This window comes from Coturnix japonica, chromosome 5 (genome assembly GCF_054131305.1).
Source record: "Coturnix japonica strain WE chromosome 5, WE-NBRP24, whole genome shotgun sequence".
Lineage (NCBI taxonomy): Eukaryota > Metazoa > Chordata > Aves > Galliformes > Phasianidae > Coturnix > Coturnix japonica.
This window is the reverse complement of record NC_140667.1, coordinates 3,466,303-3,494,032: the sequence shown is the minus strand read 5'-3', so window position 1 is coordinate 3,494,032 and position 27,730 is coordinate 3,466,303. Positions and strand designations below refer to the sequence as shown.

General features: G+C 45.8%; 1 protein-coding gene across 14 annotated transcripts in view; it reads right to left on the bottom strand.

The window, feature by feature from the left end:
• NAV2 (neuron navigator 2) overlaps positions 1–27,730 on the bottom strand; it is a 181,309-nt gene that overhangs the window by 97,534 nt on the left and 56,045 nt on the right. For 8 of the 14 annotated variants that reach the window (XM_085548133.1, XM_085548132.1, XM_085548131.1 and 5 more), the window contains one exon: positions 2,020–2,137. In XM_085548133.1, coding sequence (XP_085404259.1) covers positions 2,020–2,137 — 118 coding nt within the window. Of the gene's footprint in view, positions 1–2,019; positions 2,138–2,480; positions 2,601–7,701; positions 8,116–21,048; positions 21,955–27,730 lie in introns of those variants that run through there. The other 6 variants (XM_032445166.2, XM_032445169.2, XM_085548130.1 and 3 more) reach the window with 3 other exon arrangements.

Below are 27,730 nucleotides of genomic sequence, written 5' to 3'. Positions count from 1 at the left end.
AGATGGCAAAAAGGAGTGAGCATCTTCATGGATGGTTTTACACAGAAAAGGGCAGAGCACAACAGTAAAAGCGATCTCCTACATGGATGCTTTCCTACTACATAGTCTTGTTTGTTAGAAAAAACACTGCATTTTGCAAGTTACAGTTGAAACTGCTTCCATGTGTGAAAGCTGTCACCATCTGTGACAATAAGATGCGGTGTCTATGGCCAGACACATCAGATACAAACGACTTTTTCTTCACTTGAAGGATTCAGCTGAGTTCCTTTAAATGTGAACTTTCCTTCACATGCAAAGCATCCTCCAAACATGAAAACCTTCACCTGTTACAGTGTCGTGTTTAATCCCAAACATGAGCCACAAGGCAGAGCTCTGAATGGTTTAAACATGTAAAGGTGAATCAAATTTACCGATAATTTTAGAGGTTGTAATCTGCATGTTTCTTTTCACAAACAAAACAGTTCTATTCCTCAATACTTGGCACAGCCGTTTTGATGGTGGCATTCCTACACATCTCAGGCAAACAGACTCTTTATCAGTGTTAGCACAGCATGGCGAGGTATGGATGAAGGGAATGAACACCTAAACTGCAGCTGAGTTCCCAACTATTTTCCCTGTTAAGCAGACATAAGGAAATAGATACAGAGAGCAGCATTGTTCTGAGTGAATGCCTTTCAACACACAGTCAATGGTTGGCCTGGTTTGGTACATCTGCAGACGCCTGACAGGTCTGGAGAATGCTACACAGAGTTACTGCTGCTCCATATCATATAGAAATGAAACCTTTTCGTTGTTGTATTCCAGTATAGCTCTATTGGAGTAATTGGAGGGATGCCTCACGATTTCATCACCGAACAGTGTTTACAGATTTGTACCTTAAATCAGGGAACTAGCTCGTTTACAGCTCCTCAAATACACATAAATATGCATGCGCTGATGTCTTGTTACTTCACTGCTGTCTTCTTCATTTGCATCTCAAATCTGTCAGTTTGCTTCTAACAATGGTCGTCCTAATTCCCATTAGCAGGCTTTCTAATTCTGTCAATCTCCATTGGCCCATGCATGTGTTTTGTGGCATCCCAAATACCAGATGGATGACTCTCTGAAGGAACTAATGAACGATGCGGGCCCAAGGGAAGAAGAATATGAAGCTTTACATGGGGCCCGTGTAGAAAATTGTTTCAGACCTTCATTATCTACTAATATTAGTGCAAACCAAGCGAAGTAAAGGCTTTGCAGAACTGAGCTCCTATCTGAGATACGTCCTATTGATAAATGACCTTCCTCATTAGAAAAACCATTATATTTTGTTCTTCTTCCACATAAACATGGTACTCCTTCCCATTTCCTAGCTGTATATATGGATGATCTGAACTCAGCTGGAAGCAGAAGGTTCAACACAGCAGGCAACTATTGATGTCAGCACGGCTAATTTTGTATTTTAGTGGCATCCTGAAAATTGTATCTAGCCAGCCTGTTACAAGGCAGATTAGCCCCATGGTTAACTAACTGAACATGAGAATGGGAGAGATGGGGCAGAGATCTCATGACCACTGCAGCCCTCTCTCCAAGCACCCAGACATAGTGTACCCAAATGTCTGTAAGGGATGCGTCTTTGCTCTGTTGGGGTGCACGATTAGGTGGAAGGATCCCAGCGTGAACCTCGTGCTGTATTACAACTAACAACAAAGAAGTGTCAGAAATAGGTGTAGTGAAGTCTAACATCATCCTGGCAGAAAAAAACCAAACCTCATCAGCTTCTTTTTAGCTGCACGTATTGATATTGCTGTGTCAGAAGATTTTATCAGCAATGTCAAAGATTTCTCTGCTATCCTTCAGGACAAGGCTGTATCAAATTAATTAGCAACGTCTCTGAAGACAAATTATCCGCATAATTCCAGGCAGTTCAATGGATCCTCCCCCCAGCCCCAGGCTGTGTTTACATAGAAGATAAGGCAGAGTATTTCTATGTTAGCTGGTACAAAAAGAGAGCTGGCACAAAGAGAGAAAATCACTCACCTACAACCTGGATGATTTCGGCTAGTAAGACTCCATCAGTCACATCTTGCTGCAGATCCTTTATCAATCTCTTGTGGCCGGATTTTGCCAGATAGTGATTAGCCCAATCCGTGTAAATCTATTAGGAGGGAAACAAGCAAACAAAAGAATTTGTTGGTCATAAAATCAACCTTAAAAAAAAAAACGAGTTCTTTGTGTCCCTCCCAGTCTGAGAGGCTGATCTGAAAGAGCTGCTTTTTGGCCGTTTGAAACAAGTCAACGCCATTAAAATTCAAGACATTGTGCAAATCAAGTATTCAGCTTACTATAGTGAGGCTTTTCCTATTCAGCACTCTGACATCAAAGCTCACATAAGGCTACAGTAAACTTCTAAACCTGTCACAGCCTGTGTGGACCATCACACTGTGTTCCACACTGTAAGGTTAAGCTGAAACAACAGCTTTATCGCTCCTTCTTTGTACCTGTTATAGAGAAGTTTTCAAGATCCTCCTCCAGGAGCCACTGCTGGTACACACCAGGCACAAAGCATTTCCATTGTAAGGTAACTCTGCTGCTGTGTTAGCCAACAAGCCTTAAAAGCTATCAGTTTCAGTAAGCTCCATCTCGCAGGTGAAACAGGCCTGCTGGATTGATTGCAATCTCTCGTGCAAACTTCTAGCTGCTGGGCTTTATTTTAAAAGGTATTATCTGAAAACTATGCAAACAAAGCAGTCAAGTCAAAACCTCTTTAATTCTCATTAAGAGCTGCTCGCTACACACTGGCACAGCCTGGCCAAGGTCACCAGGAAGCTCATAAAACCTTTCCAGGGTAGGTTATCTAAAAGGAGGAGGAAAAACACTCAAGCAGGAATTCCGCTTAAGAACTAAGTCCTGTTGCTAAGCGTAGGATGCAATTGAAGACTTCTTAATACAATCTATATTATAAAGAACTAAAGAAACTCACTACACAGCAGGATTGTACCTTTAAATACAAAGACATTACAGTTCCAGGGCTGAGATGTGGCACTGAGGGATGTGCTCAGTGGGCATGACAGGGTGGGTTGGGGTTGGACCTGGGGGTCTTAGAGGTCTTTCCCAACCTTTATGATGATATTTTCCACTGTTTATTCCCTAGTCCCACCTTCAGGTCAGTGGGGCATCCATCAGTGCACGGATCTGAAAAGCAAACCTTACTGGGATGCCTCATTGGAACCATGTGAATGAAATCCAAGCTGAGTGCACCTGAGGGACTTCTCCAGCAAGAAGCACAAGGAAACAAGCCCTGCACACAACCCAGCCATTGTGTTCCCTACCTCCTTCTGCAAGAAAACATTTTCTATAACAGGAAAAAGATTGAGACAAACAAAACAGGCACTTTTCCCTCAGCTCCCCGGGCTGCCTCTTTCTAAGTGCTAAAGCACCCACGTGGATGCAATGCTACCAATGCCTACTGCAGCAGCTTTCCATTTCCATGCTCATTTATACAGCAGATATTAAGTTAACGATGGAAACTTCCCAGGATGTTTTCAAAACCTGTTTGTTGTTCAGGCTTTGTAATGCACTACATAAATGTGATTCCTCGTGTTTCTTTGTCCTCTTCCATACAGAGTGAAAAATAATAAACATACAATGGCTGCTATTTCTAGACACGCGAAACAGGCTTCAAAGGACATCGTGTTTTTTAGTGTTCAAAACCAGGCAAATAATTGGGAAAGCAATAATAACAAGTGGGAAAACACTGCTGAGAAACTTTCCATTCATCTACTCCTATCTCCATGCATGGATTTTCAGTGCTCCCCGGTATTTCCTGCAAACAGATCATTTTTCCTTGGCACTTTGTAATCTTAGAAATCCAATTATCTGGCAACAAATTTAAACCAAATGTTATTATTATTATTATTATTATTCATGAGGTTTGAATGTAGAGCCTTATAGGTAATGCTGGGACCTCAAATGACAGAGATCCCTCCTGCAGCCACCTGTCCCAGTGATGGGGGCCCAACACCCATTGCACCCAGGTGCTGGGCAGCGTCATTCAACACACCATGGCAGCTCCTAACTAAACAGACACAGACTGCAATGACATCCAACAGGACAGTGCCTCCGCTGTTGCAAACTGAAGTTCACAGGGTGAAAACGCCCTATAAATAGGCACAGCATACCAAGATGATCCTAATGGCAATGCTGTACATGGAAAAAAAGCAGTAAAAACTATAGAACAAATCAACCTGCAGAATCCCAGCTTTGGGCTCCTAACAGGACTTGCAGCCTCACGCCACTCTTTGCTGTGCTCCAACACTATATTAGCCAGTAATTACTATCTGACACGATGCCATTAAAATACCAATGCTTAATGAAAGTGCTGCAGCTTTCCAGTTACCATCAGCTACTGGGAACAAAGCTGCGACAAATGCAGACCTCAGCTCCTTACTGGGGACACGGGGGCAGCTTGTACTTTTTCAAGTGGAACTAAATGTTTGTTGGAACAGCTTTGAATTATTAGCCAGCCTGCGGGAGGTATTCCACTGCCTATTATGCTTTACGGGACACTTATACACATTAACTAGCCCATGAAGTTAAATAGAGAAATGGGTATTTAAGCAAACACCCCCAGAACTGCTTTCCTTCTCTTTAAAGCCCCATTCCCAGCTGGGCAGAGCTATACTCACACAGATGACTGCTGTCTAGAATTAAAAATAAGGGGGAAATCTGCTCTCAATACTCCTATTGCCCACAAACCACCCCATTCATAGCCCTTGCAAGCTGCATCCCCACCCCAAGCGCTCCTTCCCCACCTTGCACCACGCTTTAAATCATGAATCCACAAAACTGGATTGCATTCACATCTTTGAGAACTCCCAAAGTGAGTCCAGAAGGGCACATTCAAAGGTGAAGCAGGTTGGCGATGGAGCTGATCGCTCAACCCAAGTCCTGCTTGGCTCCAATGGGAAAACCCACTCAGGCAAAGGGAAAGCAATTGACCTCAGAGAACAAGAGAAACCAAAGCCCTGATTTTTTAGCCACATATTGTTTTGCTATGATGTCACCTAAGGCGCACACCAAGCTATTCCCCCCTGTCACAGCTCTCATACATGAAATCACCCTGGCTACACCTACTGCCACACACAAATAGCAACAGAAAAGGGCTTATCTGAAGAGGTGACAGATTTGTGCTCCGAAGAAAAACAACTGCAAGTCCTAAGAAGCTGAGGAAGAAAAGGAAAAATCACATCTGAGGCTGAAGCCGAAGCGCTGCTGAGAGGCTGCTGTGGTTAAGGAGCCAGGATCTGCTTACTGTTTTGTAATGGTCACAGGAAAATTTACTTCTCCCACGAGCAGGGACCTGCAAGTTCATACTGCTTACTGGCATCATGAACATAAAGCATGCTGCTGGAGCCCAGCTCAGGCTTCCTACTCATATGGTCTGCAGCCAAACGATGAGGCACGGGGAGGCATGAGAGGCTGCTGGGGTTAATTTTAGCCCAGGTCACGCAGGCATGTAGTCAGATTTCTATCTCAGCTACGTCCCACTGCAGCTCCTTGCCCCCAGCCCTGCTTCCCATAAGCCAGAAGGAATATATACGTATATACTTGTGTAGACAGGCAGACATGTGGCCCCAAATCTTTCTGCCAACCCTGCAGATAACACCCTTATATATGAAAATACTACCAACCGGTTACCCATAGGTGGCAGCATTTCTGTTTCCTTCTGCCATTTACTACATTGCTTTGCCTACCAGCTCATTTGGAGACAGCAAAAAGCCCTCAGCCCACTCCGCAGTCCCAAGGGCTTCACTGTATTTTACACCGAAGAATATGATGCTCTGCATAAATTGCTCCTGCTGAGAGGCTACCAAATCTTATGAGTTCTTTTTTCCCCCACCACCACCAACAAAAAATAAAGTGCTGAATTAATTTCCACAAATATAATAAACCTAATGTAATCGTCTTGCAGTTGGGCATCTGTTTCACTGATAGAAATCTAACCGAGTCTTCTACTGGCTGCTAACCTCCTCAATTTAATTGTCAGCGATGACTCTGCTTTCAGCTTAGTTCCTCCTGCTTCCATTTAAAGGGCTTGGAGCGTTCTCGATATAAGGATCTATTGTAACGATCCTTTAAGATCATCTAGTTCCAATGCTCTGCTATAGGCAAGGACACCACCCTCTAGAACAGGTTTTTCACAGTCCCATCTATAGCCTGTGTGTGTGTACTTACTCAATTTACACCTAACATTACATTGCCATCAATCTTGCACTTTCAAACTTCCAGTCATGAGGTCACCCTGAAGCAACCTCAGCCACAAAAAGAATCTGATCAGGATAATGTTGATTCAGCCTGATCCAGAGCCTATCAATTCAATGCTAGCAAAGCCAAGCTTATACTATCACTGGCACCAGCACCCACCCCCACCACAACATTAAACACCATTAGCATCAGTTGTGTCTAACCATTAAAGCAGATGTCTAACAACGTAATAAACCTGTAATCTTAACACAGGTTTAAAAACAACCCTCTCCTTTCCATTATTTAGCAAATGACCCGTGGGCCCCTAAATGTGTTGTGCACAGCTTTGTGCTATCTTGAGTGTCCCTTATTCTCTAATCAGTCAATTCATCAGCAATCACTTGTCAGCAAAAAAAAAAAACCAACCCACAACAGTGAGCAAATGTCAGAGAACATTAAATTAACCAGTCAAAGATCAGCAATGAACAGCTGACACCACATTGAACCCAACACATGGCCCCATTCACATTATTGTTAAGCCAATCCTCCAATCGCTCTACCTTCAATGTGACATTAAAGGGTCTTTATTATTTAGAAAACAAAACAAAAATGGCTTGAGAATTATATCACTATGCCCACCACCCTTCTCAGCCCGGGTCTATGAACACAATGACAACATTACATTAATCAGTAGGTTGCAACCATAAGGTATGACATGGGTTTCTAAAAGAAAACCCCTCCATGTCACATCCCATCAAGCTCTCACCATCTGCATCTATCCCTCTCTTCTACAAAAAGGAAGAGATAGCTCTGTCTTGCAACTGGGCCATGGCAACCCTTGCTGTCAGTACAAGCTGGGGGGCATAAGGATGGAACAGAGCCCTGAAGGAAAGGACTTTGGTGTATGGGAGGATGGCAGCTGTGTGATAGTTGGCTGTCACTCCTCTGAATGAGTCATGGAGGAGTATATACTGGAGGAGGAGTAAAGCAACGCTGTGCTATGAACAGAACAGGTTGTTAAACAATTGCACGTTGTAACGATCGCAATAGGCTGATACCAAGAGGTACCGGGCAGCCCTGTCTCCCACGTGCATTTCAGATCAGAGCTGTAACAACCGAAAGACAGGGGGAACTTTACAGGAAGAAAGTGCAGAAGAGACAGACAACAGGAGGAGAGGAGAGAGCGATCCACGATACCTGGGGTTCGGATCTGGCTTACAAATGAGCGTAACGACAGAGATCAGACATGCAGAAGAACCTAAAGCAGCCTGAAGGACCAACTGCGGAGCAGCAGCCCCAGCTGAGCGCTCCCACCAAGCAGCCCCAGCGCAGTTGTTTCCTTACTTCCAGGAGGGCTGGACAAAGCTCCTGCTTCTAACCGCGGGGGAAAAAAAGTGCCGTCCAAATGCCTGCGGTCTCCATAGAAACCGGAATTTCACCATCCAGCAGCGAAAGGCTTTGTTTGGAAATCCTTACCAGCTTCATGGTGCTGTTGTTGTGCTCCCAACGCCACAGCATCGCGCTCATTGTCCGCCGCTCAGCACCTGCGGCAGCGCGGAACCCGCTACGAGCCCCGGTCCGGCTGCTGCACGCAGGTGGGGGCCGGCCATGGAGCGGGGTCAGCCCAGCCCTGAGATCACTATGGGAGGACGCAGCCCCTCCTCGATGGGGAAGGGGCTCCGCGGGGACGGGGCGCTGGGAAAGTCGGTGCGGGAGGGAGCTGAAAGCCGATGCGTTCACCCAGTGGGCGGCCGCTCTGCTAAGCGTGTTACAGCTTTGGGGATGCTGGAGCGCAAGGAGAAAGAGTTACACGTTGAAAGAGTTTAACGCTTCACACCGACGAGTTACATTCGAACTACAGGAGCAAAGCTCAAATCCCTTCCTGAGAATAAAGAACTCTCGTTATTTCCCTTCACGCCAACACAGCCCAAAGCACAGCAACCCCTTCCCAGTCAGCCCCCACATGAGCAGGCACCCCGCTGAAAGGTCATTGGGGTATGGTCACCAGGAGGGCCCTGGGCTCACACAATGATCTGCTGACAAAGCCATGAATGAGATTGAATGAATGGATGTGAAGCCCAGAGGATTTGTGAAAGAATTCTATCAGAACGCCTCAGCAGAGCTCACGGTTTGGGGTGAAGATCTGCAGCATCCCCATAGCATTACCAGGTGTAACTGGAATGTATTTCATCTATTAGAAAGTAAGAATGGAGCTGCCTTTCCTCCACCTCCCTCAGCAGAATAGAAGAAATAGAGAAAATATTAGTTAACCTAGATCTAAGTTAGCCCTTCATGAAAGGACACGGCTTAGAGCTCAAACTGGCATCCAAATATCCCTGTTAACGTGCTGTTATTCACTGTGAGCCCTCAGTGACAGAGGAACACGTGGGTGTGCAGCATACCCAGCACTAACGAGACCCAGTTCTGGCTCCTGGTGCTTTGCAAATAGTGCTGCTAACAGGAGGAAACAGGTGTTGGAGACATGATGAATGAATTCAGTTCATACAGTCATTGTTTGTGAAACACTTTACTATAAGGAACACTTAGGGAAATCCGCTAACTAATAAGCCATTGTTTGTCTATGAAAAATAGGGGTGCTAACAGCTTGCTCCACAGCCATCAAACGAAGTCACACTTGTACTTACTGTTACTTTTGCTTTTTAAGCACAAGGCAGAGTCCTGCCAGGCGCTTCCTTCCTAGCTTCTGCCCTAACACATCATGACTAGAGAGCCATAGCAACTGAAAAACAAGATCCTTCCAACTGGACATGGCAACATAAGGGCAACTTTGCCAAGAAAGCCCTCTTGGGATTCTACTCCAGTAGTTCTCTTTGGATGATGACTTTCTAAATGTAATCCCAACTCATGCACCCAGCTCCACCGCTATCAATCTGCATGACCCTGCTATGCCTTGCACTGTTCCCCAAGCTCAGAGGAAGGACCAAGTCCTGGAGATCTGATGAAGTTTAACCAAGTAATGAAACAAGATTCTGAAGAATGGCACTGACATCCAGTTACTCCAAAAAGCATTATTGTTCTAGAGGTGATATCATGTACAGAAGACACATAAATCACCTCATTTCTATGCCACTCCATGAGTCAAACACAACAAACCTCCATCCACACAACCTTATTCTGATGGCCAAGAGTCCAGAGGCCAGTACGCTCTTCTTTTCCTTTGGAAACTCCACGGCCATCTTCAGAGGTCAGAAATATGGTTTCAAATGGTATCAAATCTATCCATGCCATGCTAGGATGCACAGAAAGTCACCTAATAAGCTCAAACTTTCTCAAACCCAGCTTTTTTTCCATGAGATGTAACTCAATGAGCTTTGAATCACAGCACACACTTTAAAAGTCTAAAAGCGCTGGTTAGAATTGCTTAATGTTTCTGGAGAAGAATGTTAACAATGACATCAAACAGAATTAGGCTGATTTACTGTATTTGAGAGCAATTCTTGATTCAATAATAAAAAGATTCGAGGCAGAACAAGGTAATTTATTGTGCTTCAGCTGAGGTTTTGCCAAGTACTCTTAACGCTGACAGTAATTTGAAATTAACCAAGTTATGCTTCTTAAACTGATGCTAAACAGCATAAAAAAGTGTTTAAGCAAAAGCTTACATGGTTACATGGAAACACAATAGAAACCCTGTCAAAGGATGCTTCAACTGTCAACAAGGACCCTACGGCCCTCATCTCTCCTCAATACATTTATACTTCATTCAGTAGCCCGACCAAAAAGGAAATAAAGGGAAGATCACTGTTGAAAACTGAAATGGTTGGTAAGCTCACACACAGTAGGAATTAGTTATTCTCCCTCTGCCTTCTCTATCATAGTTGAATGCGTGGCTTTCATCCAGGCCAACTGTTCACCTATTACCAATAGCTCCCACTAAACCATGGCCCTCAACACAACATCCAGTCATTCCTTGAACACCCCCAGGGTCAGTAATGTAATCGTATTTTCCCATATACTATCATCACTACGAATACTCCTGTGGATTACTGTCACTATTAACCTTCTGAATCTGAAAGTAAAATAAAGAGAACAAATAAAGAACCTACAGCACCACCCCATCACAAGCAACCAGCTGAGCTCAATGTTGCCCCACGGAACAGAGCACATCCTGAGCCCATGAATGTCAAAAGGACTTTCATGGCTGTTTTCAAGCCATCACCCTAAAAAGAAGTTTATGTGTATTTACATGACAGCAGGAAACAAAGAGCGAACTAATTACTTTAATCCACTCCCCTCATTGACTGCACCCGGACTGTGACTTGCAGCCTAGTCTGATTTGAATAACTAATTAGCATCTTCTAGGATAACTTACTTATAAATACTAATTTAAGATGCCTCTTCATAAATATAACATCAGCGTTTTGTGTAGGGTTCACCTAATAAAAAGTTAATAGGTTTCTAACTATAAAATAACTCAAGAGCACAAGGAAATTTTTTTCGTCCTAATTGCACTATTTCTCATTACTTGTGTGTCTAATTATATGTCTCAATACTAAAACTGTTACGGGTCTATGCAGAATGCACGTTACAATGATCATCTTAAAAGAAAACTCCAATTAAAATACATTGGGTGTGATTCTGGTTCCTTTACGCTTTCAGGGCTCTCAACAAAACTATCTAAATGAAAATAATGGATTAAATCTGTCCGCCCAACGTGAACATTCCCACTAATGTGAGGAGCCTGAATACGATACTGTTAAGACAGTGGGTGCGAGCTGATTTTAGTGATGCCATTCTTCATTTACTCAGTGTTGCTGTTAGGATTTACCTCCATCGAGTGCTCGGACACATTCCTCTTCTCTGCTACACTTCTTGTACAGATTCCAGCCTAAAGAGAGGCAGGAAGGCACAGCACTGGAGTTATCAGAGCACTTCTCTGAAGTGACTAGTGAAAATAAACCAACCTGAGAGCGAGCCATCATTCATTTTCCTCTGAAGATAAATATTATTAATGTTCCTTGGTTTAATCTCCAAGTGCTTAAACCCAAAGAAGCAGCTTTTCACTTCCCTGTGCTCTGAGATCCAAAGCACTATCAGAACACTAAGGAGGTTTTGAGCACCTCACGTTTTGATTCCTAGAAGTCCAGGACCTGACGGGAAAGGGGGAGGGAACAGAGCTGGGATAACAATGCCATCACTGGCTTTAGGATGCCCTCCAAAATATATCTTCTACTCTCATGGTTTGGAAATGCGTTATGCTTTCCCATGTGCCTCATACTGCCATTAAACAGCTCATCCTGCAGGCACTGAAGGGATCAAGCATGTACAAAGTGGGAAGAAGAATAAGAAAGCAATTACACGTGACATTTGGATTCCATTTCATGAAATACTAATAAATGAAACTGTTAAAAACTGATGGGGACAAAAAGACTGTTCTGCTTCCTGCTGGTTTAACTGCTTCTAGGCATAACTGTGATTACTGCTAATCAGCCTAGAAATCAAATGAGCCTCCGTAACAATACAGGATGGCAAGTTAACAGAATAATGATGCTTTGTAGGCAGAATGGCCTCCTGCAGCAGAGCATCTAACAGGAAGATGCTGCCCTGCTGGTGGGTTGGAGCACGTTCTGCTGGGTGCAGAGAGACCTCACGGGTGTTACATTTGCACTGATCCTGGGATGCTTCTTTGGGAACTCAAAGGTGATACAGTGACAGCACAGCTGCCCAAAGTACATTTGCTTTGCAGTGATTCTCTTTCATTCCAAACGATCCAATGAGGCTTCCAATTCCCTGGCCAAAATGCCAAGGAAATGCCTGGAGCTTCAGAGGATTAATGTTTTTCCCTGAAATACAGGTTCTGCAGCATAGCACAAGGCTGTTAAAACACAGCAAAAGAACCATTTACGTCAGACCCCTCGTGTATGTCAGACCCAATTTCCATGCACCAAAACGACCTTAGCTCTTAAGTGCTGCCTGAAAGATTCATAGCAAATAACCCACGGCAGCAATTAGCTGAAAAACATTGGGAAGCTCTGCAATGCTCCAGCAGATGCCCGTGTTTTGTAGAGACACCAAATCTGCAGATACAGAGCGTGGCTTTGCCACAGGCAAGAGCAGGGAGCTCTTCTTCCTTTGTCAATACAGTTTATCTGCATCCCCCCTGTAAAGGGATGGCAATAAAACTCTATGCAATGAAAGCACAATTAAGTCACTTACATTAACTACAGAACGTCATCATTTGATAACCATCTTCTAATTTCACTACAGTAAGACGCTAATGACTTACAGAAATCAAATTTGCCCTGGTAATCCAGCAGCTGGGCTGTTCAGAAGCAATACCACTACGTGATACCACTCAGCCGATGGGAGAGCACCTAAACTGACCGTGTTTCGCACTGTTTTGCTCGCCACCACCAGGTGGCAACAGCAGCTCAGCAAAGCTGCCCACATCACTGCAGCAGCTACTGGAGAGATTGCACAGGACAGTGATGTCTGCTAGGAGCTGGTGATCATTTCTCACCTGAATTGGTGACAGGGCTTTGAGAAACCACAAAGAACTGATCGTTTTAAACCAAGTATCTGGAGTACACGCTCCTCCCCTGTGTGTGTTGTTGCACCTGCAATGGATTAACCAGTTTAGATGTACGCTATAAATAATAATAACCTACCAGCTCCATGCAGTGAAACAGTCTAGAGGAAAAATAAGACCTTGGTCTCCTTCCAGGCCACCTACCTCAAACCTCTCCGTTCTTTCAGCATGAATCCATTCTCCTGACTGACTTTCCCTGCTGCTGGGTTGCATTGGGGAAAGGCAGGCAGGCACAGTTCACACGCGTGGCTTCTGAAGTTGATTAGAAACAGCCGTGAGGCAAACACAGCTTAGTCATGAAAAGCTGAGCGAGCTGACTGGGAGGGAAAGGGAAGGAACCAGCTGCCAAGTGTGAAAACATGTTCACTAAAGGGAGCATTAACACGTTATCAAAAGTCATATCCTGAGAATGGGAAAAGCAGCGTGACTGAAGACAAGAGAAGGTGGTGGAAGAAAAGCAGTTTTGTGACTTCCATCCATCCTTCAGGCGCAGGCTTTTCACCCACTAATACCTCCGTGCCATTTCTAAGCCATTGGGCTGTTTTCCTTTCAGCCTCTTGAATGCAGCGCAATCCAACTGGCTGGACCTTCACATAAAAGACCAGAGAAGCCGGGTTTCACTCTGTGTTAAAGCTGCTAAAATCTGCAAAGCTAAACACAAAGTCAACCTGCCACGCGCAGCAATACAGCAGCACTGGCTCTCTAGAAACAGAGCTATTTATAACCTGCGGTAGCAATGTGAACTGCATAAATTAGCATAATTTCAGCCTTCACAGATAGTTCTCAGTTTACAGCGTTACATGCTACGAATTAACACTCTGCAGATCCCTTGCTTCCACTAATACTAATGATGCAGCTCATGCGGAGATGCTTCTTGTTCAGTGCCCCCAAATGCCATCGGCCTGTCTTTTTCACGCTGCCCTGTCAGCCTCTATCAGACTACTAAGGCTTGGATTCCACTGCACATCTCACCGGGTCTTCACACATAACTAGTGGTTTTGTGGCAGGATATCCTCGTATTTTCTCTTCTGCTTGTGGGCAGATGGCATCGACATGGTGTGCAGATGGTAACCCACAGCCCACAACCTCCTCGTGATGATTTGAAACGCCACGTGCAGGTCTTCAGCTCTTCTCTTTCAAGTATTTTCAGTGTTTAAAGCTGTTTTGCTGTTTACAGAAGACACCTCTCAATAGCTGAGAACCTTTTCTTAACAGAGTGGCAATGATGTGTCTTGAACCTTGACAATTTTCATTAAAACCCACAAATTGCTGGTTAAAGGATTTCAAATCAGCCATCTCTGGCTTCGACTCAAGGAAAAAGAAAAACATCAACGATAAGGAAAAAGTAGATCACACTGAAGCTCGAAGGCTTAAGAATCACACAGCGATTAAAGGTAATTCCATGGCTCCAGGTATCACTTTACCTGAGCTGCTTGAAATTAGAACGGACTTATCACCACAGAACACCTGCAAGATAAGGAAGCTGCCAGTGACAAAGGCCAGCAGTGGCAGCTGGTGACCTGTCTGTAGCCACAGGGATGGTACTGGGTTGAGTTTTGCATTCTCCCTCAGTTACAAAGGCAAATCAAGCAACACAAGATCATTGAAATGGCATAGTTGGTAAGGATTTACTCCCTCATCAGCTAATTTCTTCCATTCCTTAAGCCTACATTTGGACTTGATATATGCAAATAACAGTGCCTTGTAGACCACCTCACAAAATGGCTCTAATCTATTTAAAGAACTGATAATCTTTGATTAAGTAAGTTTGTGCCTTTAAGAGTAATTACTGACAGACCTTTTCTCAGATGTCTAAACTGATTTGCTTATTGGACATATGATCAACAGAGCAGAACAGATACATCTCTTGGTTAAGATGTACATGTAGTCTGTAAACACACCACAAGATGACTACAGAAGAGGCCAATAGTCTACAACATGCAGGCACACTAATGACCTTACACACAGACAGCCTGAGATGAAATAATTTCCTCACAAGAAGCAATCCACCTTCTCTACATCCACAGAAGGACATTACAGGAAGTTATCTTCCTAGGGGTCACTTTCCCAACCAACAAACAGCTTCCACTAAGGATGCAGCCTTTGTGGTGCTTCCATGAGAAACCTCAGCTGAATTCACAGCTCGAGGCAATCAAAACCTTCTGGAGGAAGAGAAAGTTGTATTGTAACCTCTTTAAGGAAGGAGCTTTGTCTTTGTAAGGCCCATCTGCGCTGCTCAGTGCCTCACATTTCACTCATATACGCACCCGGGGCCCTTCAGCACACGAAGGCCCATTGCTGTTGCAGAGGTGAGAGGATTTAGCTGACGACAAAGCACTGTGCTGGCCTTCCTGGCACTGTCAGAATGGCACAATCGTACACCTGCTGCCTGCAAGACTATTTGCTTGTGACAAGGTCAATTTTGAGGAGGGTTGGTATTAAAAGATTACACTCCTTCCCCCCCTCCTTTCCTCAGTGTGGCAGCACTAATTATTTCAGGGCAGCGGAGGAATTCTTTGATTCTCCAACTCTTCATTCCGTCACAAGATGACTCTGGCTGCCTGCTCAACCCTAGAGCTACGGCATGTCCTAATTCCATAATTGAGGAATTAACCATTTTCAACCTTGAAATTTAACCCTAACAAATTGAGTATGCGGTAATCCACGTAATCCAGGCCTCTACACCTGTCCCTCTCCCAGCTAATCTTACCATCCCTCATCATGTCACATCTCAGAGTCCTATCTGTTAAGGTCAGTGGAAGTGGATGCTCAGAAGCTGCAACAAGTGCTCATTGCACGGCAGGACCAGCCCCTTCCTTTGTGGGCAAGGTGAGATGCAGACGTATCAATAAAGAGCAAAGCCCTCCCCCAGCAATGCAGGGATCCCTACAAATGTCCTAGCAAACAAAGGAGAAAGAGACAGCCAAATAAATAAATAAATGCAGTGTAGCCCTGGTTAATGCGATCTGCGGGTATTAAGTTTTCTCCTGAAGGAGTTAAGCATATACCAGCTGCTCTACATTAAACCGAGCTGGCATTTTAAATCATGCAAATTAGCTTAGCTACCATCCATTTCAGTCCAGCATTTAACAGCACTGCTACAAATGATGCGAAGGACTGGCCAAACCAAGCCCTGCCATTTCAGCTGCTAGCAGAAGGAAAAGGAGGGAGGTGAATGGCACTTGGTGAATCTGCAGCTATTCATCAGCTGCTGCTTTGAAGGAGACTCTTGCCACAGGCACCGTTATGAGACAGAAATGTGCACAACAATCCTTGCCCACAGCTTCCATTTGTTGAAAAATGCATCCGTACAAGCTGCTAAAAATCACTGCAAAAATACTTACACTTAAATCACTTGCCAGATCTGTGCTGCATGCTGCCTAACAAACACGGAGTGGGCCTGATATGCTACACAGCAGCCTGCAGGTGCAGTGCAGTCCCTTGTGCCTGCTTGTCACAGTGCAGGTAGCACAGGGATAAAAGCCAGATGCTGGCCCTGTCTCAGCTGAATCCCAAGGCTCAATGAAGAAGACTGCATCTCACCTTGCCCATCCAGCTGGGGCCAAGAGGTGAAGTTTCACGTGAGGGGCCCTCTAAGGTCTAGGTGCTGATAAAGGTCTGTGTCCCCCAGGGGCTCCCGTCTGCTGTGGGCATTTAATCATAACCAAAAGAAATATCCCACATGGTCCCAAATCTACAAAGCGAGCCCCAAGGGCTTCCTCTTCAAGGTTACCCAAAAGCAAACCTTTCACTGCTGCAGAGTCAGTTTGTCTCCCACTGCTTAGAAACGGGATCCTAGGCAACAGCACTTCTTCCCTCTTGAAAAGCAGCAAGTGGTTTTGCTTTGTAAATTCAAGCAAATTCACCAGAAGCCCCAGGCTTAGCAATACACAGACCCTGGCACTGCTCCTCTTACTGGTGTCCCTGGGTGACCAGATCCTTGCTCCAAGAGCGTCTCGGAGGAGTAAGATACAGCAATGCTGTAAATACTCTTTCCAAAAATACTCCATCCCAATAAATCTGCAGACAAGTCTGGAAGGCGTGTGCCCATTCTGAAAAGCAGACTGACCCGTGGTCATTGAGCAAAAAGAGCTTCTAAGCTATTGCTTCACATGGCCAACGCACGTTTGATCTCGTAATGTGATGTTACTTTTTAATGAGTTTTGAAGACTTAAACGTCTTCTACTTTGTAACCGAATCAATTTTGTCTTAATAGACCAACCCATTAATTACTGCCTCCACCAGTGGGAATCGAAGTTGTGAACCAATATCTGAAGATGTTAACGTGCTCTCCATCACAGGAACCATCTCTAGGGCTCTCCAAGAAGACTCTGATCCATCCTGGGACCACTCAGCAGATGAAGACACGATGCAATTACAGTCCCAAACTGAGCAAGCATAGGGGCAGAACTCCTAGTAAATGCATATTTTGATGTCCAGAGGTTAGATTTCTTCTCGTTTATTGTTTTCCCACACATTGCTTCCAATTCTAAAATAACTCGAAAGTAAAATAATCCAAGGATAACACACCTAAAAATACTTTTTCAAGGGGGTAAAAATCACAGCAAAACACAGGATCTCAGCCTGGTTTAAAATAACAAGTGACCGTTTTCTCAGTTATTCGCTTTAATAAATACCTTGTTTATTATAAGTTTCAGCCATTATTTCCACAGCCACGATTCACGAAACCAAAGCAAAATGAGAATGTTTCCACAACCTATTTGAGAAAGAACAATTTCCAGATCAAATTAGAGGCACATAAACGCCAAGCAGCACTCGATTGAATTCCAGCTCTTGGTGAATGGAAAACCAGTAGCTTCCTGTTACAAGATGTACCAGCGAGCTAATAATACACACTAAATCTGACCATTTATAAGCTGCGTAAACAAATGTTCCTTAAAATAATACTCTATTGCTGTATTTTTAGCCAGGTAAACTTCCCAGGGGAATGACTGTGAATCTGATTGACAATCTGCAGTTAGATCTGACCTAGATCTGATCTAGACTCTAACCCCAGACCATCCAACATGGCTATGGCCATACATAAAGCATCAGAGCAACACGTGATAAAACAGGTACTAAGTGAGATGTTCACCAGAGAAATATAACTTAGGGAACGAGGTTTTAAGGATGCCATATGCATAAGTGTTTTGAATTGAATAACAAATGGCAGTGAAGGAGAAAGATAATCTAATAGTCAGGGGACGAGCTGGTAATTTTCTAGAGCACGACAGATTCATGACCTTGGATATGTGTCTCTGTGCCTTCGCCATTCATTTACACAATAAGAAGCACACCCCTACCTCTAGGGAAAGCTCATATGATAAGTACACTGAAGATGGCAAGACCCTCAGATGCTACCTATTAGCAGAGATCAGAGAAACAGCATTAAAAAGGAAATCAAAAGCGGAGAAAAAAGGTCGTATTAAATGAGAGTTTCTGAAACACCCTCCACAGACCATAAAAACTTGGCTGAATGCAACAGCAGCATTAGGTCAACAGTAAATAGCTTTGGAAATCCCACCTCGGGGAAGTCCACAGTAGAGGTACTCAGCTTAGAAAGGAGGATAACTAATAAATACCGTTTTGTATATGAGTGATCACTATCTTACCATCTATTTGACAGGAGTCTCTCTGGTAACAAAGTTAAATATTTCCAAAACAGTGCCCTCTGAACATGGGTCTAACCTACTGGCAGTGCTTTCAACAAAACACCAATACAACAGAGGACACTGTTGTTCACAACACGGGGAGTTTAAGATGGAAAAATGAATGGAGTGTGTATAGCAGTAACATCAAAACATGAGCAATGATGACTCACTGACCTGAGGTTTCAGTCTAGCATTTACAATGGACTTGAAGCAAGTGGTTTGGAACACACAATAATAATATTAGAACAGGACCTGGTATCTTCACATTGTGACTTCTACCCTGTGCAGCAGACATGGTCTCTTCTCTAGGACAGAGTGTAGGGGTAAGGCCAACACAGTGTGCACTCACTGTGATGGGAGAGCAACATTCATACATGCACACAGTTCAAGATATGACTGTTGCATTCCTCTTGGCACCTGTAAGCAGGTGTCCTACACATGAGATTAGTTGCCATCTGTTCTTACTCTGTGCGTGCAACTGAAGTTTTAATTCTGCAGTGCAAAGAGACTTCAACAGGATTAAGAGCAACCCCCTAAAATACACAGAATGGCCAGTGGATGTGAGTCTGAGAGCTCTCATATTGGGTTCTCCAACCACTCAGCAGCTGTACCAAAGCAATACCCACACAGGACCACGTTATCATTCTTTGTGGGCTGCAATCCACACACAGGGACCCAAATCACACGACAGGTTCCATTCCGTTCTGCAGACCTACATGCTGAATGCCACAGGAAGAATCTCACTTCCCACCCCAACAGTGGCACTGAGGATGTCAGGCACCTCACAGTGAAATGGCAAGGGTCATATTTTTGCTTGAAGGAACCAGAGAATCAAACGATAAGGCACAAGCATCTGAGATGGCGACCTCAGCAGACTTGCCACCAGAAATCACCTCTACACCTGAACGCAGCTGAAAATTTCCTAGGATATAAATGCTTCTGCTACCAATAAACCATATGGCGGTGGCTGTTCATCCATTCTGTGCCTCCTCCCACTCCTTCATGGGGGAAGGGAGGAAAAGAGAAGAGCACTGTCCTTGGTGCAACCGATCTGGAAAAGTCTCCCGTTCATTTAGATCCAGATTACTAGATGGCAAAAACCTGCATGCCATGCGGGTATGGAATCAAAGCTGAGTCATAAGGAACAATGTAAGAGGGCTGCATTGATCCAAGATCACAGGTAGTAAAGCAAATCTCACTCGTGCACACCTTAAAAGGTGCTGGTCATCTGCTAGGACTTCTACCAGCTTAACTGAACACCACAAAGCCTTGGATTTCTTTTTCTGCTAAATAATTCAAAGCTCAAAATCATCTGATGTTTCTTTGTGTGCAAATGTAACAAATGAGCACCAAGAGCCTTTCATTGCCAGGATACACAAGATGTGTTCTGTGCTACATCTGCACAGCAAGAGTTAAAACCACCATGCTGTTCTCCTTTCTGCTGTGGATGGCTCCCAGTCCAACAGGAGCTCCCCAATTACAATGTTATTGGGTCAAAAGCACTTTAGATAAACGAGAACTTCTGCAGAATGTAAATTCCTATGCAGCAACCAAGGTGTGTCAGAGAGAGCGCAGCACATAATGAGATTTTGCTGATGGTTCAGCATCGCAAGGACAGACACAAACACAAGGTTAAAAAACACCATTTGCTTCTCTCTGTTGAGCACGATGTGATGCCCAGGTCAGTGCCTGCTGCCACCACCCTGACACCAGCACTTGTCTGCCTGCTTTTGTGCTCCCGGTCCCCGAGGAGCTGCTGCAGGCTCTGCTCACCCTGGCTGCCAGCAGAGAAAGTGCAGCACATGCTAAAATCCAGGGCAGCAGGCCAAACACGCCCCATCGGTCACGCTTCCCTTAAGAGAACGGGGTTACCGGGCCACAGACTTCACAATGCAGATGGCAGGGATGACTCACGCTATTCTTGTGATCCACCATCATTTCCCCGTTGCTTTCTAACGGTACCACCTCCTCCCGGGCTGAGATGCCTGCAGGGAAGCTTGTCATGTACATGGCTGGTTCCCAAATCCATCGCACTGCTGCACAGCAATCTGCACAGCATCGATCGATCCTGCCTGCTGCAGAGACAGCTCACACTCTGCAGCCGGGCAGCCTGAGACGTGCTGGAAGCATTGCTGTGCTGATAACAGAACAGGCTGAGGAGCATTTGCTTCTCTCCCTGCGCAGAAAGCACCATGTTTCTAAAGACACAATAGGTTGCACTGCCATGTGCACAGGTTTAGTGCAAACTGAATGTTGGTAATGCGCTGCATCCATGATGTCATGCACATATAGCGGTAAAGCAGGCAATCCCGCTTGCACAGCCCTTCCTCTGCAAGCCGTCTCACCCAGCCGCACTGCGAACGGCACCTTGCACGCAGCGCTGCCTCCTTTCCATGCTGAGCACTCACAGCACCCAGCAGGCACCACCAAAGGCACACAAAGAAGATACCCTGCCGGGAACACCTCTACCTGCCCCCAGTCCCGCAGGCTGGGCACAGCCCAGCACCACCCTGCTGCAGTAACACAGCCCCAGAGCCATCCAAAGGTGCAGCGATGGGAAACGCACAACATCCCCCATAGGAACAAACGCTTTGCTTACACCTCCCCAGCATCATTTCTTACCTGAGTGTCAAACGCGCTTTCCACCGAGCTGCCCTTCCTCGGCAGTCCATCCCCGGCGCTCTCCTGCCCGCTGGGGGACTTGAGAGGGATCTGGCTGGAGTAGGAAGGCTTGGTCACCTCCACCCTGCTGCCGAACTTCAGGTAGCAGGGCTGCGGGATGGCCCTGGCCGCCGGGACGTGCAGGATGGGTGCGGCGCTGTGCACGGGTTTGGGCAGTCCCGATTTCATCTTGGAGGCCACCAGGATGGCTGGCATCTTCTCCTCCTGCTTCCCTGGCGCCTTTCCGTCAGCGGCAGCACGGCAGGCGAGCGAGAGGGGAGGGAGGGAAGGACACGCTATTGCGGGGACGGCCGAAGGAAGCGGTCAGCCTGCGGGACCCGCCGGCTCTGCGCCAGCCTTCCTTCCACCTGCTGCTCCTCTCTGTGTCAGCTGGCTCCTTTCCTCCGCGGAATCCTCTCCTGCAAAGCGGGGACTTTCACTCCATCATCCTCACGCACCGCCCAACCCGAGCCGCTCGGGGGACCTGCTGCCGCCCGCACGGGATTGCCAGCTTAAGACGTCTTTCTTCAGCCTTAGCCAAGAAGCAGATGTAGCCCTCGGAGAATCAAGCTCCTTAAGTCCTAATGCCGCGGGCAGGACGGCGATGCCGGAGCTGGCGACCGAGATCAAAACGCAACCATCCCCCCCACCACCCCCAAACCTCACACCGGATCCCTAAGCACAAGAAAACCCAGCTGTCACAGAGCGGGGAGGGAGCGCGGCCGCCTCCCCATCGCAGCGCCCGCCCCGAGAGGCGCGGACCCGCCGTACGCCGCGCCCAACCCACGGGCAGCCGAACCGAGCCGGGCCGGGCCGCCCCATTGGCTCCAGCCCTGCGGCCGGAGCGAGGGAGGAGCTTCTGCATCACGGGCCCGGCCCACAGGCGGCCGCTGCCGGCGGTTTTGATTCAAAAAAGAATTAAAAAAAGCGAAGCGCTTTCAAACAAAAACACCTGATGGTGACTCATGGGTCGGTCCTGATCGGCAAAACTCCCTCCGACCGGGTCAACAGGAACAGGCTCTGAGTAATCCGGCCCCGCACCGGGAGCACACGCAGCCCTGGGCATGGCACGGTGAGCTGCGCTCGGACTTGGGGATCCTAGAGGTCTTTTCCAACCTTCATTGGTCTTCGTGACCAATGGCCACTAGAAAGGCTGGCAAGAAAGCAGCAGAGCACAATTAATAGCAGTTAGCCTGCTTATTCCTGTCTTTTTCCAGTTACAGGCTCGGGATAAAATGGCATATGAAATCACCTCGTGCAATTCTGGACCGCCTAATATTAGAGGAGCAATTTAAGCACACGTTGCTACTGCTAATGATCAGAATTAAGAACCAAAATAGCAATGCTCCCTTCTAGAAGCGAGATGATTTCCTGTCTTAACCACTGACTTTCCCAGTGCTTTGACAGAAATTCTCTGGTTCTTTAGAGGATTCCTGGGCCGAAACCTTGCACGTGTATCTGTCATCATACTGAAAACCTTCCCAAACATTCTGGGGCTTTCAGCATAAATCTACTTATCCTTATCCTTGGCTAATATCTCTTTTCCCCTTCCTCACAGATGCAAATTAACTATGCTTCTATTTAGTCTTTTCATTTTCCATCAGCTGCATCCACTTCCAAAACCACCAGCAACTCTGTGCTGCTAGCGAAAAAAACCTCTTCTGGACAGTGTGACAGTATCACTGCTAGCACAACAATAAGATTATGACTGTGTATGCATATGAATGTGTGTACTGTGAGCTGCATAAAGATGTGGTGATGTCTAATTTGGCCTAGGAAAACCATCACAGGAGAAGGCTCAACCCTATTTGCAACACAGCATCACAGAGTCAATCCCGATTCCTCTTACAGTGCGCTGAACAGGCAATTCCAATTCAAAAGAGTAATTAGCATACTGTATAAAAATGAGACAACTAGCAAATACCACAGCCTTAACCTTGCATTAACAGAGATCAATGAGGACTCAGCGCTGTAGGCATGATGCGTTGGGTGTTCCAGGAGGCAGCACTGCGCCCACCCAAAGCACCAAACCTCACCAAGGGACACAGCAAACAGGCAGGGGGACAAAGAGCACGTGGCTCTCTGTATCTCCACAACAATTTAATCGCAGAGCTCTTGGTGACAGGGATGCACTGCAGCACCTCGCCAGGTGAGCAAGATGCTCTTTGCCAAGGTTACAAGGGCAGGGAGGATGCAAGCTCCCCAGTGCTCATCCACATGCACTCTGCAGTTAGAACAGGGCACAGAATGGTGGGCCTAGGTGGGCCTAGACAGCCCTGAGAAGAGAAAAGCAGACCGTGTTGGAGGAGAACTGAGATGCTGCAAGTCAAAAGCACGGGATCAGCTCCCAGCTCTATGCAGAGCTCCCCTGCGAGCACAGGCAAAGCTGGCTGACAGCTTGGCAAACGCCTTGGATCGGGCTTCCCAAAATAGAAACAACACAATTAGTTGCTGCTTTGGAAACACAGCTCTTCATTTTATGAATTGCAAAGCCAGATAATAATATCTTCACACTGCCCACGGAAACACAATGGCTATCTGCACAAGAGGCCCCTGGGTACAAAGATGTTACAAAAGGATTCAGCTAAACATGGAATTCACTGCCACTGAGCAGTGGAAGCAGCTTAAAGTTGGTCTGCACTGGTGTAACACATACCTGAAGGCAGGCTCCTCTAGGCTATTCTGATAGAGAACGGAGGCTATTCCATCGGGCATCCTTTACCAGTCTCACTTTGAATTAAGAAACAACCTGCAGAGCACAACAGGAAGGGTACACCTAACATCATCCCTGGGTTCTCTGACATATCTAGGGACCTATATGGAGTGAAACAGAATGGTCAGGATTATTTCCAGAGCTCTATAAATCACAATCAGGAGAGCAGGCTGCAGTGGGGGCGGGGAGCCAATGTTTCACAAATAGAAAAGCAAAGTGTTAGGGAAAAAAAAAGTGCTGTGATGTTCATACGAGATGATGAAGAGCAGAAATAAGCAAAGAACATACAATAATTAAATGGCATACATATATGTGAAGCAATAGAAAATTAAGGTTTTCTCTTCTGATGTGATTAACTGCTTTGATTCCATGCTTACAGCACTACTAAGGCCCACACAAACCAAAGCAGAGAGAGTTATGGAGATAATGCCGTTGAGGAAAGGAGAAAATAAAGGAAGGTGCTATTTTATCCCTGCTTTTACTCTCAGTATTTCCATTCCCAGCCTCATAAACCATACAGAAACTCTGAAAACTTAGTTCTGCTCCCCTGATCCCCAAACATACGACATTTACCCTCTTTTCCATCTTACACTTTGCCCCTAGAATGAGAACACAAAGGGCAGCAGCTACACACATAAAAATCTTTCTGCATGGCGGAGCTGTGCTAGAAGCAGATAATTATGGCAAATGAAAGGCATCTCAGAATACAACAACGTGGAAGCAAATTCAATCGCTTAAGGACGCTGGCTGAAAACAGCCCTCAGAAACAAAGAGCCGGCTGCGTTAGGACAATTTTTCATACTTGCATAAATAATTGAGTCATGGGCAGGCTAAAGCCTGGGAGCACAAAGAGAGATTACAAGTCAAAGCTGGAAACTGCCACCAAGGTCCCTGCTTGCCATTCCTCCCACTCAGGGTTTGAGCATGGCACCAAACCTAGATGTAATCGAGATCATTAGTGCTCTTGAATTTAACTTGCATATGTACCCAGCAAAACCTGGCGAGGCAGCAGTAACAATCCTTTTGGAGCTGAATATTGCTCTATAAGATGCCGATATGAAATGGTTCCTTTGTGCCAAGGGGCCTGCAAGAGGGCTCACTTGAGGGGAAATGTTATCTTACACACTATAAATACATGGAAATAAGATTAGAGGCAACTGTTGTGACAGCAATTAGCTTAGACTATCAATACACCCCCACACACCGTGCCTAGATTTTTAGCTCACTAGTGACTCAGAAGCAAGAATGACACTGCCAGACCTCCTACTTCTATGCATTTCCTTTGTGCTTCTGGTGTTCAAGTGCTGCCCTCATCCTCACCTGACCTCACTTCTGCTGTTAGAATCAAGCATCTGTCTGGTATTCATGAACTGATGCAGGACAGAGTAGCTTATTCAAAGCCTTTGTGCCCACAGTGAAAGCAATGTCCTCTGCTGATACTGCTATGCTGGGGGGATGGATAGAGGTGCAGCTGCTGCCACAGTTGAGCAGCCCAAGGTCATGGTGAAAGGGAAAGAAAGAGGCATCACGGCCATGGTTAGACTGCAGTTCTGTGTCACAGACACCTGTTGAGAGGGGACTGGAAGTCTGTATCATTCCTGGGCATGTTCCTGACACCCCGCAATACACTCCCACTGTCAGATGGCCTCCAAAGGTCTCTTCCAACACAAATTACTTTAGAGTTTTATTAAGAACACCACAGCACCCCACTCTTTGTTTCCTAGAGAGGAATGTAACCCCCCGTCTTCTAGTATGAGACAAGGGGGGAAAAAAAAGCAATCACCCCTCGAAATAATTATAACAAAATATTCCTGTTCCTACAGAAGTCACCTATGCCATTCAAACTGCCGCCCATGAGTTTGTTCTGCTGACAGCTCTGAGATTACACCTGCTGCTTTTCCTCAGCCTGAGTTTGGCAGGCAACGAGAACAGAAATGGAAATCATCTGTGACCAGACGAGCAGCTGAAGTTAACAGGAACGAGGGAAGCGACAGCACAGTGAAAGGCAGAGGCAGTGTGGTGGGCAGACTAGGAGCTAACATCTCCAGCTCAAATCAGACAAGCTGACGTGCCACAGACAGGGCCCAGGGCCCTGCAAGCCCTCAGGTAACCCCTCACATCAGTAAATTCTCAGCAATGTGGACATTACACAGTCATTTCTGAATCCTAACGTGGATCTGGGAACGATTAGGGCTTTTTTACCTACCTGCTTCCCTTTAATAATCAATCTATAATCATTCTAAGCCTTCAATTTATCATTCTCATATCCAGGTTATTAACAAGAAAATGTTAAGAACAATCTGCACATCTGTCCCACCTCATGATGCTGACTCACAGCAGGGCTGACAGACTGGAAAGACTGACCGAGGCTCTGGGACCATCAGATGCACATGTTTTGCAGTGCCCACAAAGCAGGCCCTGAGCCGTCACAGCCAACAGCAAGCCCCTACCATGCAAGCCATACTGGCACTGCTCAGAACCAGCCCCTGGTGTATGGCACAGCAGATATGGCATAGCTGCAGTATATGGCATAGCTGCAGTACATGGCAGCTGCCTCCCCTCCTGCTGCCTGTGCAGGCTGCGTGAGCCATCCCTGCAGCCACAACCCTCTGCTGCCTGCAGCATAAGTCAGCTCATGAGTCACAACCCATCAGTCCATCTCCAGATCCGCAGCTTTATGAGGCTGACAGGTCACTGTGACAAGTTACTGGAATAGCTGAATCACTGGTTTTCCAGAACACACTGCTCTCACTGTCCCAGATCTGAAACTGTCCTTCCCTCAGTGTGTCACCTTTTCAAGCCTGCACTGAGCTGGCTACCTCTCAGAGCCCCAAGGCAGTGCTGACCAGTAGCTCTGTTAAATGCAATCATTAAACCACTCATCCAGGCTCTTGGGAAGGCAGCAGAGCCTAGCTACCAAAGGGAATGAAGTGTAAGAGTTGTGATTCAAGCCCTGCCTCTAAAACCCACAACAATGCTTTATGTAAACTGTTAATTGTGATTCTCACCTAGTGGTAGATTCCTGGAGGCCGATTTTGAGAGCTGGGAATGCTGCTGTTCACCACGAATGGCATTCATAGGGACAGAAAGCATCCTCCCAGCCCCTGTTCCCATCTGAACAGCTGTCCTCTGGCAGCAGGTCTGATCCTCCCAATGCTCCATGCACTCCATCCCATCTCAGTCATCTCACAGTTCTGGCACTGTGGACTGAAAACCAAACTGATTCTGAATGACGAGCCTGTGATTCACATCTGAGACTGACATCTAGCTATAACATCAGGTAAGTGCAAGATCAACATGTAAGGTAACAAACGAGACGCGATGCTGTGGAGTACCAACTCCTTCCCTCAAAGGAAAAAAACAGGGATCATGAATTAAAGGACAAAAAATGTGCAGTACAGCCTGGCTGGTATGTTCTACAGAGGAAGAGCTGACTGCCATAATCAGCATGGTGCAAGAGGAGCACCATTCTTCCAATGGAGTAGCTCCCGTGCATTTGTCAAGGATGATTTCTAAATATATGTTAAAAATAAGCTGCTCTGCCATCATAAATATCCATTTTGGGGCATAAGCTTGAGCTTGGTGTATCTTATCTTCATAGCAACATACATGTTCTAGAGAAAATCCCTGAGATACAGGTCTGGCCAAAAGATGACAGGATGAGGCGCTTAAGCGTATGTATCTGAAGATGAGAAGGCTACAGGGGGGATCTTCTTGCACTGCGTAAGTACCTTAAGGGGGATCACAAGGATCTGAGGGATGGATAAATTTGTTCTAAGCAGCAGCAGAAAAACATGTGGACAATCATCCTAGGCTTTAAAATAGAAGTAATTTATAGCGAAGAAAACTAGGGTGGATTTATCCCAAGTGAGCCGCTATCTAGCCGTGGATTTTTATTTATTTATTTCTTCATTTATTTTGGTCCAGAAG